Here is a 13,359-nt window from a genome sequence, read left to right as displayed (position 1 = left end):
CATTGAGTGGCGTCGAATTGACATTATGTGTTCTGACGAATGACTCGTACGATCTAGATCTGAGTGAAATCCAGGCCCACTATTCCCATCCCCACTTTCGGTTCTTCATGCTTTCATGGTTCAGTCACATGCCATAGGTCCATGCTATAGACATTTCAATTTCATTGATCAGTGCAGCCCACGGCTGAAATTTTTCGAGGACAGGGTGCATCAAGTTTGGATGCGGTCGTTTATCCGTCGATCGACTTGACTCATCCGACCTCTGAAAGGTTGCGTGTCCCCATTTTGAGGATAGTCCGTGGGATAAAAGCGCGCCAAGGCCAAAAGGTGACCTGGCTCGTGATGACCGTTAGGTTGGATCCTTAATCGATGCGGTCATCGGCATTGTTCTATCCAACGCTAATAAGTGCCTGCGGGCCTTCTTTCCCTCTCGAAACCCTCATCTCACTGCCCGCTTGGACTTCAGCTCCGTCAATGGCGAGCTGTATAGCATTTTGGGTCGAGTTGGCCGTCCGATGGTTCGCCTTTCGGGTCACCCTCTGAGGCTGGAGATGAACGGTCATTGGGTGGAGTGGGTGTCGCTCTGAGTAGGACTCTCTCTCTCTCTCTCTATATATATATATATATATCTATATGTGGTGTCGCTAGCTAGCTAGCTCTCTCCTCGTCCACCGTCTTCTACTACTTCCACTACTTCTAGATCATCCTGTTATCATCATGATCGGGGGTTGAGCGACAGACGGACAGGCAGACTGGCCATTCCTCAATCAGTGGGCGTGACGGATCATCATCATGGACGAATCCAACCCGGAGAGTCAAGACTGAAACTCGAGCCGCCGCCCATCAATCCCTCTGGGTGAGTGAGTGAGTGAGTCAAGCACCGATCCGATCTCGAAAAACGCGGCTGACCCGACGAGAGGATCCCCCCGTCCGTCCGTCGCTCGATGCCCGTAGTCGGCTCTACGAGCAAGGGAATCGCGATCAGGATTCCGCCGAGAGCGTGGAGTAGGGGTCGGAGTTGGATGTGGTGGCATCCGGCCGTGGTTCATACCGGTGGATTGGGTTGACCACGGGTGGCGTGTATGCGGTTGTGGCGCCGGATCATGAGTGGCGTGCCGAGCAGTTTGACGGCCTCCCTGTCCTCGCTCTCCTCGTCCTTGGCCCGAACCTTTTCCGGTACGTCCATCCCCAGGCCATATGATAAGGCCGTGAAATTCGTGATCCGTATGACCTTTGGCCACCCGTTCGTTGACCCATTCTCTTCATGCTTGAGACTTCAGGGGTTCATCTTAAATGATAGGGGTCTAAAGAGGGCAAGATCAGGCGGGCTCAGGCCGAGGCCCAGGGCGTCCGGGTGGTCGACGAAGGTGGGTAGGTGCTCTACAGGTCCAACCATTCGCCTTGATGACGGAGGACCATCGTCGGTGGCTGAATTGGGGCTCGGTATTTTTAGGTGGAAAGGCAGGAAAACACATCTCGTTATCAAATCTTACTTTCTCTTTGTTCATTGATCGACGTGCCTCTGTTCAAGCATTACCTTCATTCATAGATGATCCCTGTGCCATCTGGGTATTTCTTTGGCTGCCCTAGCCATCTTTTTTTATGGTTTTACATGTTTTGACCGTCCATTCATGTCCATTTCATTGGTCGGCTCCCAGCCGTGGTGGAACTGGGTCGCTTGTTCCTTTTCAACGCACGATAAAGCCAAGGGCGATGATAGTTCTTCTACTCGCTCTCTGGCCCTCTACTTATTTCACACGCGGCCTTTGATCTGGCACTGCGCCCTCCGTCCTTTCCAACGTGAAGTAACACGCGTTGAGTTGGCCGGCCAGCAGCGTTCGCCTGGTTGCTGTGCTTAACGTGCGGTGGGCGACGACGGCCTCTCTTAATCATGGCCAGTATTGCAGGTACTGAATGTATGAATTGAGTGAGTGTATATTTGAGGAGGTAGGCTGAGTGGCCTATGGTCGAGCTACGAAGGCAGTATTTCAAACTGGCCGTGTGATATTCCAAGGAGCAACATGAGATAACGAGAACCTTATTCATTCCCTTCTTCTCCTTGATCTTCTTCTCCTCCGCTTCCTCCGATTTTCCTTCTGTCTTTCCTCTTCGGCCTCTAAAGACGGGCTAGACTGGCCAAAACGGCATTACTAGCTTATAACTGAAAAGATATCGAGGAGGATTAGTGCGATTACTCTTGGATGAAGTCATGAACTGATCGATCGATTTCAACTTAATTCCAGCTGTACATTCCTCGTTGTCCTCGGTTGGGGTGGACGAGGACCAACGGACAGAGACGGGTCAGGAAAGTGGTGATACCATGTCGTTAAGATGCTCGCTCTGCCGCAAAAACCAGCTCCCCACGCCAAATGGGCGGCCATCCTGCTCGTTCAACTATCAGTTGGTGGCCATCTCGCCGGTGATATTGGTGCATAAGATGTGCTTGGAATCGGCTCACGGGTTACCCCGGCGATCGATTTGTGATTATTCCGAGGACGAAGTCACGCGAGAAATCCAGCGATGTCTGTCTTTGAGTTGCTGTTATTGTCAAGCTTCAGGGGCGTTCGTGCAGTGTGCTCAAATGGATTGTCAGGACTCATTTCACTTGTCCTGCTTCTACGATCAAGCTCGACCGCAAAACAAGGGCTCCCCATCTTCCTGTTCGAAGGCCATGTGTCGGAGTCATTTCGCTATCGCTACGACAGAAGCTTCGCCCGTGAAGCCGAAAAGACCCATACGAAAGGCTTCTCGCCCATCCAAGAGTCCGACAAAGTCACTGAGGCCAATGATGAGTCCTATCAAAGATATGCGAGCGGTGTTTTGTCGGGCTGTGGACTCTCATCTGAGCGAGAAGTCGTCCCCCAAACGCACGGCAAGGTCACCTCTTGGACCCAAGCAGAAACTGACCGCACCAGATCTACCTCGTAGTTCCAAAAGTACAAGCTCTTCGAATCTGTCACTTTCATGTTGTTCGAGTAAGCCTCCTTCCGGCAAGGAGAATCGAACGACTCGCGTTGGGACCAAGTCACGGATGAAAGAAAGCTGGATTATCGAAGGGAAGCCAGCTCCCGAGAAACACAAAAAGAAATTAACCCTAAAGAAGCCCGCTCTTAAATCGAAGAAAACCATAACCACCGGCAAAGGTATAAAAAAGCAGAAACAGGCCAAGAGCGATGTGCCTGCAAATAAAACAAAATCATCCGTCAAAGGACGGAAAGTCAAACGTGGGACGAAAGGGGGGGTTAAGAAACCAAACGTTCGTCTTGCTGCTCAGCCGTATTCGACTGGAAGTCAAGTGGTCCTCACGAACGCTCCTTCTTCTCCAGCCAAGAAATTCGTCGAAAACAAGTCTCCGTTCATTAGACCTGTCGCACCCTCAGCGTCAGATTTGAAATTGAAATCCAATAAGAAGGTGAAGAGGAATCTGTCTAAACATTTCAATGCAAATTCACTGCCAAATGGATTGAACAAAATCGCCCGAGGACCCCTGTCCAACAAGGAGATTCAACAGGCTCGCAACCAGTTCCGTGTAAAGAAGCTCGTCAAGAAGATCAATGCCGAACACAAACCCATCAGTGAGAGGCAGCTCTTTCACATCAGCAACAACCAGCCTGTTCGTCACGAAGTGGGCGAATCCGAGTACGAGGAGAACTACCAATGGCTGGTGGATAATTCGAATCGACAAATTGACGACTTTCTCGATCTCAACTCTGGCGAAAAGGGCTTCATGAAGCTATGGAACACGTTTCTTCATCACAACCCTTGCTACGGGGATAGGATGCTGGTGATCTTGTTGGAGAAATTCATTCAGGAAACCGCTCCCACCATCCTGGCCAAGAACTTGTACCGAAACTTTGTTCTTCACGTGACCAATCTTCACGACTTTGGTTCTCTCGATCAGGACCTCCTCAGTCATATGATCAACCGAATGCGCTTAGCCCTTTACAATTGTGTTAGTCAAGGCAGTCCAATCTACGATATTGCCTCCACTGCCGAACCCCTCAACGTCAACACTCTGACCTCATCAATCCCTTCAAGTATCACGGACGACCAAGATGTCACCGTGACCGATCATACTATTGAAAAGCCTTGGACCAGCGACGAGAATACCGCTCTTGTGGAACCCACGCCGAACCCATCGGAATCGGCGGGCCTTAATATAAGTGGCGGAAACACTTCTCTCTCCGCACATTGGTCCCGGAATCGACGGATCCGTTATGCGGCTCGGTTTTCCAGCAGCAATGACCCGAGCGTCAATAATCTGCGACTCTCGTCGTGTTGTCCCTCCACAAGTCCGAGTGTCTCGTCTGGGAGCTCAATGGAAGGATCCGTGTCGTACACAAGTGATAGTGCCATTGATTCGATTTCTGACCTTTCCTCGTTGGACTCGATCTCCCCGACTAGCGGTCGAACTCGATCCGCCTCAAAATTGTCCATCCTCGAGGCTGTGGTGTATTGCGGTTCGGATCGCTTCCAGACGCGTCGACGACGAGCTCTGGCTCAAGGCGATTTCAATCCCTCGCGAAAGAGAAAAATGTCCTTCGAGGCGATCCCTGATCTCCAGCAACCTAGTACGAAACGATTGAGGCCTTCCCCCGGGGAGGTCGGCATTTTTGCGACTCAACACCGATCGCCTGGCAAGGCCATACTGTAGGCTCTTTCGCGAGGGAATAATGCCTGTTTGTCCATAGTCCAGAATTGTGTGATTCATACGTATGTTTTTATGCGGACCCTAATGACGAAGCTGATTGAACCCGATCAGTTCTGCAGCTTCTCACAGAATTAATGCACTTTTTGAGGGTGTCTTGTCCTTCAAAACTTGCTCCCTCCTTCTAATCAAAGAATTATTTGATTCACAATGAATACATCCTTCTTCACCCCCAGTGCCTCCGTTTCTGGTCATTTGCGAAATATGGAGCCTCCCTTCTTCTTTTTGGCCTTTAGAGCCAGCTCTTTTTGCCGACGTCTGTCCTCTGAGCTGCCTCGCCTCTTGATTTCCACGTAGTGCTTTTTCCGGGGAAGATCGGGAAACTTCAAGTACTTCTTCCAGTCTTCTCCATAAGTCTCCTCGAGTACGAACCGCTCCCGTTGAAAGTAAACCTTCAAGTACTCGTTTTCATCCCAGAGAATACGTCGTTCCTCATCAAAATCGTCAGTTTCATCGGGCTGCTCGGTCTCGTACGTGGCAAGTTTTTTATCCGCTTGCAGTTTTTCTCGATCTCGAATCCTGATGACTTCGGTTTCGATGAGATCTTTGAGGTCATCCACCTACCAGGTAGGAAGTATTACGTTCAGATATTGAAATCTATTGGCTGCCATTCACAAAATAATTTACCTCTTCCGGATAGGTTTCGTTTAAGTGTTTGGGAATCTCTAAGACGTGAACCGTGCCCGTTTCATCACCCACCGAAAGATAGTGCACTAGTTGATTGTCGGAATTCTGATAATTAAAGGGTGTCAAGGCTGAAAATCACATTCATTTGATCAGTAACTAGAAAGGAACTTATTAGCCTTCGATAGCTATCAAATCGGCTCTGATCCAGTAGGCTATTACCGTTTATCGTCCTGCCGGAAATGTCTTGTGATTGAAACGGTTCAGATTTTCGGCTTCGGATGTCCCAGACTTGAACGGTTCCTTTCTCGTCCGAAAATAGAATGCGATGAGGCTGCGTCAAAGACCAAGCAACGTCAGTGAAGAGAGGGTCCTCGATGTAATGTAGAACCACCGGAATAGCCTGGACCATCATGCGTAAAGATTGATTGGTTACTGTTAGGCTTTGGCGACCAGTGGGAATCGGGGAATACAACATCACGGTGTTCAAAAAGCCCTTCCCAAACACATCTTGGCATTTGTCTACCTCAAAAAATCAAAGGGAACAATTTTGATTTTATTGCTTTATGGAATTCTAGCCCACATAAAAAACTTACATGCCTAAAAACATTTAAAAAACTAAAATTTTCATAAAATCATATAATTTTCATTTTATATTTTCAATATAATTTTCAGATGTCATAATTTATATTTAAGAGCTAACTAAGAGTGCTAGTATTTCAGATTGAGAAGCTTGTTGAAAATTTTAGTTTTTTAAATGTTTTTAGGCATGTAAGTTTTTTATGTGGGCTAGAATTCCATAAAGCAATAACATCAAAATTGTTCCCTATGATTTTTTTGAGCTAGAAAAATGCCACGATTCGTTTGGGAATTTCCATCAAATCTTTTAAGGGTATTTTTACCACTGGGAACGGAAACCTACCAAGCTATTCGTTTCACTCCATAATGCCCAGCTGTATCCTCCTGCAGTTAGGAGCAACTTCTCGTAATGCGGACAACGCCTCATAAATCTCACGGGCCCATCATGAACAGCACACTCCCATTCCACTTTGCAAACTGAAGAAAAATGAAAAATAAATAAATAAATGAGCAGGGCATAAAAGTATCAAATAGGAGAACTTCTTTGGATTCACTCGACCTACTCAAGTTATTGGTCTCCACATCGACCTTGACTTTGGTCAGGTCCACTCGGACTATGCTGCCAAACATGGTTCCTGCCATGAGAAAAGTGGGCAGTGCCATTTGAGCGGGATCCGTTTCCTGACTTTTGGAATCTTCCTCATCATCCTCGCTCGAGTCGTAATTTTGCTTGGGTACCTCGATTCGATGCTTCTGGGGACCCGAGTTCTTTTTGGGGTGTTTCCTCAGTTTTGAAACCGGCGAATGAGATCGAGATGAAGATCGGGAATAAATCGACCCAGTATCTGAGGGCTTCCGTTCTATTTGAGGTTTGCTTTTCGGGCTGGGTGGATCCGACGGTACAATCGTGGAATCTTTCCGGCTGAAAATGATCAAATCTGGTCGATCGATCACACTCACCGATGTGATCGTGGTGGTGAGTAGTTGCTCCTCGAACTTGAGCTTTGGGTCAATGAAGCAGATCCGGTGAACTGGCCTCCAAACTCGATTGAGAGGCTCATACTTGCCTATCGCGGGCGAGTATTTCTTGCCCGTGGATATAGACGCAGGCAGGGCACTTTGCAATTTGAGTTTTTCCCAGCCCGAGCTCGATGCTTTCCGTTTGCCCGCCAATTCATCCTCAACATCGGAGGAGTCGATTCCGTCTTCGGCGGGCGGTTTACGGAGCGCCCAAATCAGAACGTTGCTGTCTGCATCGCACGATATCAACTGGAGCTCGTCGTCCATTTGGTTTTGCTTGGGATAGGCGCTATCGTAGCTGAACTAATTCATTCAAGTGGAGACATCATTATTCGTATATCGATCAGTTGATTCGTTATCGTACAAGATTGCTTTACCCAAACTGTTTTGGGCAACCATTGGAGGTCTTCAACGCCGCACAGATGCGAATGCTCTTTACTTGACTCTGCACTCCAATGTAACAATGGAATGTACCCATCCTGAACATAGAGCTTATTGTATTGAGGCGACAGGAACTTCTTGTGGTCCCAGGTACACGTGTTGGATTCGAGGTTCGAGTAGTACTGTGTCAGATCCCAGATCATCAATTGACCATTGACACACCCACCCACCAAGGTTTCCGGCTCAAACGGGTGCCATTCCAAATGGGTCACGTCATCGGCTACCCGCAGTAAGACCTAATGAAATGATTCTCAAAGAATCAATTATCTGGCCAAACAAGAGTTTGGGTCAAGTTGGAGAGGAGCCTCATGTACCTGAGGGTAATAATTGTAATTCATGTTCCAAATCATGACCACATTGGGCATGACCAGTCGGGTGCTCAGGCTCTCGAGGTAGTCTTCGTAGGAAACGTTCTCGATGACGGACATGGCCATGATGTAAGGCAGTTTGGGGTGCCATTTGACTTGGGTGATGCGCTTGTCTTTGGAAAAGACCAATTCGCTGAAAAAGGTTCGGTAGGCAAATTTCGTCTCCTCGATAACAACGACCTCGTCTCGGCGATAGAAGGCTTCTACATCGGGTCGGAGATGGCCCATGATATCCGGCTCTTGGTGTACTTCCATCATTCTGTAGTAGATTTGATCGATTAGGTCAGCACAATCTTTAGTAAGCTTGACGTCCACGCAGTACTTCAAAAATTTGATCATAATTAAAATGTCTCATGTACGATTATGTTCTCTTCAAAACTTTAGTCAATGGTTATATATGGAATCAAAAATCTCTCAGAAATACAAGTTGCCAGGATAGTGCCTCATCATTAGATGGGATAAAATCTTGGGACAGTTTTCTGCACCAAATGGTCTAAGACGTGGCAAAAATCACAATAACATTTTTTTTTTAAACCTTCTACTTAAAATACGGTTCGATCTTACATTTTCTCGGCCCTGGACAAGAAATTGCGCATAGAATCGGACTTCCATATTTCAGCCACTTCATCGGGTCCAAACGCTCGGGCCTCGTATTGAATGGCAATGTTTTTCGGATGTTTCAGCTCAGTTTGAGAATGACCCTCCATGGTCACGGGTACGGCTTGAACAGCCCGATCCATCAAATGGACATGCTTAAAGTTAAACTTGGTCTCCTGGTAGGATTCGCATGCCTTGTAACCATCCTTTGCGTCCTTCACGTCCCGATTCGTAAAATTTAAGATGCTGGTCTTTCTCGGCACATTTCGCTTGATCTTCAGCCAGATCTGAAACCGGATACACGCACTCTTGCCGTTCTTCGTATGTACCAAAAATGAATTACAAGAAAGTGAAAGAAAAATTCAAGGGTCATACTTTAGCTCTGACATTTTTCTCCCAAGAGCCCTCGATTTCCTTGTCGCTACCCCGTCCATCCCAGAGGCGTGGCTGGGGAGGGTAATAGACATAAGGCGAATCTGTATCGATTAATCGGGCCTCTGCTTCTTCCTGGGCGTTCAAGTAGCCAAATTTTGAATCCACGTTTAAGCAGAGTAAAAATTCGGTTCCATGGATCCGAGTGGGATCAAAAATGATCAAAACTTCGTCCAATGAGCATCTCTGTAAACAAGAATAGAAGTGTGGTGTCGCCATTGTGAAGAGGTTGTGAAATCATTTAGATAAATTATACCTCTATTTTAGGGCTTAGCGCGTAAAAATCTGAGCGGGCTCCCTTCTCCAACAAATCCTGTTGGATGTGTTTGAGCGGCAATGATTTGATGGTTTCCTGCGAATGCAAGTCCCCATTGGCCTCGCATTCTAGTTGGAGTTGGGTCTCAAGGGACAGCTCGAGAGGATACGTGCCTTCCAATAGATTGGATTCATCTAGAAATGAAAATGTACATATTTACCTACCAACCTGAAACGGGCTAATATTTTTCATGACGGAATAATTAACAATATGCCAATTCCAAAATGACTTAATGTTGCGTGGAAATTCGTCACTTTCATCATAGAATATGAACAATCAACGGCAACAAAATTAAACTAATAAGTAACTAGTCGAAAATATAAAACACGCATATACAACACAAATAAAGGGATGGATTGAGACCTGACAACCAGTGACGGGCAGATTTGGTACTAATCAATAGCCGCAATCTCATTTTTGACATTAGTAAATTTGAACATAGTTTTATCACGTCTTATCGTTCATAATGGTATTTGTTTTCTACCTTCTGGTTCTTTGCCTTCGTCAGTCATAGTGACTCTCTAGATGGACGTCCTAATCGAGGCTTGTTTCACGCATTGAGCACCCAGGCTTGGATATTGATCAAACACCGGGACTTTCAAATTCTCCGCGTTTTTAGAGTGACTCAAATGGTCAAGAGCAATGCGCATGATTTGAGTTAACGAAATGTGAAGTGTCCTAGCGACGAAAAGTCCATCTGACAACCGGAACATCTTTTTCAAATGGAGGAATCAGTCTCAAATACAAGGCATAATGGCATCATCGCTCCCATCAACGATGGTATGCAGATCATTGCAGTAAATGTGCGCGACTGCATGATATTGGAGGAGAAAATGACACAAACCAATGCTATTTTTCTGTGTATTCATTATTCAAACCATGTAGGTCAGGGTCAAATGATGTAAGAGTGATTGTTCGAATCGCCGCTCCACACCCGTTGCCGCTTTAACACCACGCCTGCCATCTTCATTTTTCCAAAATGCTTTTCGTAACCCTGACTGTCTGTTATTGTTTATGGCTGGTTGTTCATAGCTCAGAGCAGCGTTGCTAAATTATCCAAAAGTTGCTACTTTTGAAACTCAATGGTAATGCCAAAGGTAAGGCAAAATTGGATGGCCTCCGACATTTCAGCGTCATCTATGTACGTTTGACGGAGTTCAATGTATGTTTGCTTGCTTTGCTTCCCAATCTCAAGTTCATATATACGCTATAATCACATAGCTGTGCCTTAATTAATGCTGTGAAGATCAAAAAAGGGGCTTAAATGGCCTTCAAGTGGCTTGAGCTCAAATTTGACCTCCAACTCAGCTGGCTCCAGGCAACGCTGGCTCAATAGATCCCAAGACATTTGACGATTTAGTTACTTGACGTCCTTCCAAATCCAGAGTTCATGTCAAAATATGTCCACCAATCTCGATGATCCGGACTGGTATGTGGCGTGCTCAGATGAAGAAGTCTACGTCGAAACAGGGACGGCCAAAGGCTCTTTGGGCACGGCTTGGCGACCCAAAAGCGAAGAGGTGGTCACGATGTTCGAGCGAATCCAGCGGGAAGGCACACTCCCGCTGCGATGGGTGTGCCCGGGTCGGAGGCCACCCACGCCTCAACCCCTGGACGATGACAATGAATACGAGACGGACGACGACGCTGAGGACGAGAAAAACGCCCCTGGATCTAACTCAGCCACACCTTTGGCCCAAGAGAAGAATGATGACTTTGACTTCGACGTGGACGACTCCAGCGCCACGCCTAAACTCACGCCCCGACGACCCTTAGGACAAAGAGAGCTCAAGGGTTCGGCTCGAAAGAAAACCACCAGTTTCAATAACGTGCTCTCGAACATGAAGCGGCATCGACAAATGGATGCGGCTAATCGAGCGGCTATTCAAACCCCCACTTCCAGCACACCTACCACTACCACAGCCTCATCCTAACGTCATCAACATCATAGAGCATATGATAGGCTTCAAGATTCAATAAAGAAATATGTACCTGAGTCAAGTGGGGATGCGGGTTGGTGAGCATTTAGTGTTAATTGTTTTTTTTTCCAGCATGGCTCATCCGTCACCCAAGGCTAAGGTCAGGCATGACTCGGCCGTTCATCCCGCAGCTCCAGACGAAGAGGGACGTCGGGCCCAATCTTCGTCCGTGTCTCGATCCGAGTCACAGCACAAAGATGAGCGGAACTTCCGCTCTCATTATCTTGGAAAAGTCGGCCTTTTGGGCGTGGACGAGAAGAAGACGTTGGAGTTGTTGCTCAACGAGGACCCTGTGTCCATTTCCAAATGTGCCCACTTTGCCATTAAGTGTCCGGTTCCGTCTGCCCGACGGCTTCACCTTTGGAAGGTTATATTAGGTAGGGCGGTGATAGAATCACTTTCAAGGAAATGACATTGACATGTTGAATTTGGATAGGTATCACGGCCAGTCATCAGAATAATGCGGACTATGTGTGGAAATGGAGGGCCAAGCCGTACCACGATGTGATGCGAGCCTTGAAGGTCATGGAGAAGGTTCACACCACTTGGCCTAAAGCGAAAAACATGGCCGTGGCCTATTTGCTCTTTGCCAAATGTCTTTATTTTGAGTCGGAGAAGCAATTGAGCCAACCTCGTGCCCAGCATTTCATGGCCGTGGCCGAGACCATGACCAAGTTGAGCGAGGATGAGATCGAGGTCTTTTGGATTGCCAAGGGTCTCACCCAACAATTGGAGACCCTCTCTCAAGAGACGATGTCAGAGCTAAATCATTCGTTCCTCACTAAATTGGGGAATAGTTCCACAACCTCCAAATTATTCGGGTAAGGGGGGAATCGATTGAGCCGTTGGTTCTAAAGGGTTCATATTGACATCCTCTTGGTTATAAAAGGCATTTGGAAAAGATTGGCTTGATCGAGGAACTGCCTTTCGAGACGTGGGTGAGGCGAGGATTTGCCGGTGTTCTTCACGAAGCAGCCTTGGAAAAAGTCTGGGATAAAGTAATTGGTGGATCTTTTGTAATTTTGATTTACCTTGCCATTCAACTCATAGAGACGACTAAAACCGCTCTCTTCGGATGTCAAACGCCTAAAGAGGCAATTCGATGCTTGACTTCGGTAAAATCAAATCACCCATTGGCTCTATTTGTTCCCGATCGCTGACCTATTTTCTTGGTAAATTGCAGACCTCGGAGCAGACCGATGAAATCATGGCACAAAAGGCTGTGGAACAATGGGGTTTGGATGGCCATCAACTGCTTCCAGGTGACGGGAGCAAACACCATCATCACCATCATCATCACCATCATAGTCAGAGTCGACATCCATCGGGTAGTTTACCTTCGACCAACACAACGACTCGCTCACCCCACCAGGAGGGCTCAATTCATTCGTAGATGAAGATAATTGTCTCAAATCTAGGTCTATTTTCAATGCAAAATTCAGATGACTAAATGAGGCTACGTAATTGAACACTTCTTATCTTGCCAAAAAGCCAGTTTTTCCTTGGCTCCAGCTTCCAACAAAATGGCTTCAATCTCGGTGTGTCCTTTTTCTCTCGACAATAGGAGGCCATTGGTGCCCTTGGCCTGAGAATGAATATTGGCACCGCGTTGGAGCAACAATTGGACGATCTCCTTGTGTCCCTTTTCAATGGCGGCCAACAACGGATCGATTTTGTCATGAGCCTTGATATTAGGGTCAGCCCCGTGGTCTAACAGAAATACGGTCAAGTCGTAGTGTCCATACTGAGCAGTAAATCTGAGCGCCGTGACATGGTTCTCATCCCAGGCGTTAATGGGCACTTTTTCCTTCAGAATGATATCTTTCACTTTGATCTCTTCTCCTCGCCAAGCAGCGGCAAAAAGCCGTTGCCGAGGCGTCTCAGATTGCATTATTGGTGTGTTCCTGGAGTAATTCCATAATCAACAATAGTTAAACCCTATGGCCTAATTAAGTCTTGGCCCGTGAGGTTCACTCGCGCTCTATGGCTTGCTGTTAAAATGATCGGTTCTCATAGTTTGATTGGATTTGTAGAGAGTCAAAATCCAATCCTCAGCTGATTTCTCAAGATTTCAAGTCAATCCCAAATCCAATCCGACAGAAGCTCAACACGGCCTCGGTGGCCGAAACAGCCAGTTCAAGATTCAGCTGAATTCCAGCCAAGCCATAGATATAGCCACAGCCTATTGGTTTGTTCTTCCAAAATAGTTCATGAAGTAAATGTTTTGGAGATTAATCCTTAACCTCATAGAAAACAAGTGTCGCATTACAAATGTCATATTCTTTACTCTTTATC

The 13,359-nt window shown here is 46.9% G+C and overlaps 5 protein-coding genes across 8 annotated transcripts; 3 read left to right on the top strand and 2 right to left on the bottom strand.

Annotated features, from left to right (window-relative positions):
• The first annotated feature begins 606 nt into the window (after window positions 1–606).
• LOC131877127 (uncharacterized) lies at window positions 607–4,883 on the top strand. Of its 3 annotated transcripts, none has more exons than XM_059222716.1 (2): window positions 607–1,176; window positions 2,244–4,883. In XM_059222716.1, exons 1-2 carry the CDS (start codon window positions 1,083–1,085, stop codon window positions 4,652–4,654), a joined length of 2,505 nt encoding a protein of 834 aa, XP_059078699.1. In that variant the 5' UTR covers window positions 607–1,082; the 3' UTR covers window positions 4,655–4,883. The 3 variants fall into 3 exon arrangements, with proteins under 3 accessions (XP_059078699.1, XP_059078701.1, XP_059078700.1); XM_059222718.1 differs by having other exon boundaries at window positions 610–856; XM_059222717.1 differs by lacking the exon at window positions 607–1,176 and adding an exon at window positions 1,877–1,907.
• On the bottom strand, window positions 4,806–9,646 carry LOC131877124 (dynein axonemal intermediate chain 3-like). The gene is made up of 11 exons (XM_059222712.1): window positions 9,570–9,646; window positions 9,026–9,219; window positions 8,713–8,955; window positions 8,305–8,624; window positions 7,687–7,999; window positions 7,309–7,608; window positions 6,475–7,234; window positions 6,255–6,388; window positions 5,555–5,735; window positions 5,336–5,463; window positions 4,806–5,268 (listed from the first exon to the last, which is right to left on the bottom strand). The coding sequence occupies exons 1-11, from the start codon at window positions 9,595–9,597 to the stop codon at window positions 4,900–4,902; spliced, it is 2,970 nt and encodes a 989-aa protein (XP_059078695.1). The 5' UTR covers window positions 9,598–9,646; the 3' UTR covers window positions 4,806–4,899.
• A 670-nt stretch (window positions 9,647–10,316) lies between these two features.
• Window positions 10,317–11,136, top strand: LOC131877130 (PAXIP1-associated glutamate-rich protein 1-like). The gene has a single exon (XM_059222723.1). It carries the CDS (start codon window positions 10,486–10,488, stop codon window positions 11,017–11,019), a length of 534 nt encoding a protein of 177 aa, XP_059078706.1. The 5' UTR covers window positions 10,317–10,485; the 3' UTR covers window positions 11,020–11,136.
• Window positions 11,072–12,528, top strand: LOC131877128 (TBC1 domain family member 7-like). 2 transcript variants are annotated; one of them, XM_059222719.1, is made up of 4 exons: window positions 11,072–11,441; window positions 11,501–11,885; window positions 11,954–12,179; window positions 12,248–12,528. In XM_059222719.1, exons 1-4 carry the CDS (start codon window positions 11,072–11,074, stop codon window positions 12,455–12,457), a joined length of 1,191 nt encoding a protein of 396 aa, XP_059078702.1. In that variant the 3' UTR covers window positions 12,458–12,528. The 2 variants fall into 2 exon arrangements, with proteins under 2 accessions (XP_059078702.1, XP_059078703.1); XM_059222720.1 differs by lacking the exon at window positions 11,954–12,179.
• LOC131877131 (ankyrin repeat domain-containing protein 29-like) lies at window positions 12,042–13,192 on the bottom strand. The gene has a single exon (XM_059222724.1). It carries the CDS (start codon window positions 12,953–12,955, stop codon window positions 12,521–12,523), a length of 435 nt encoding a protein of 144 aa, XP_059078707.1. The 5' UTR covers window positions 12,956–13,192; the 3' UTR covers window positions 12,042–12,520.
• Window positions 13,193–13,359: the final 167 nt, after the last annotated feature.

This window comes from Tigriopus californicus, chromosome 2, assembly GCF_007210705.1.
Source record: "Tigriopus californicus strain San Diego chromosome 2, Tcal_SD_v2.1, whole genome shotgun sequence".
NCBI lineage: Eukaryota > Metazoa > Arthropoda > Copepoda > Harpacticoida > Harpacticidae > Tigriopus > Tigriopus californicus.
The sequence above is the reverse complement of the archived record's forward strand: the minus strand, read 5'-3'. Positions and strand labels throughout refer to the sequence as shown.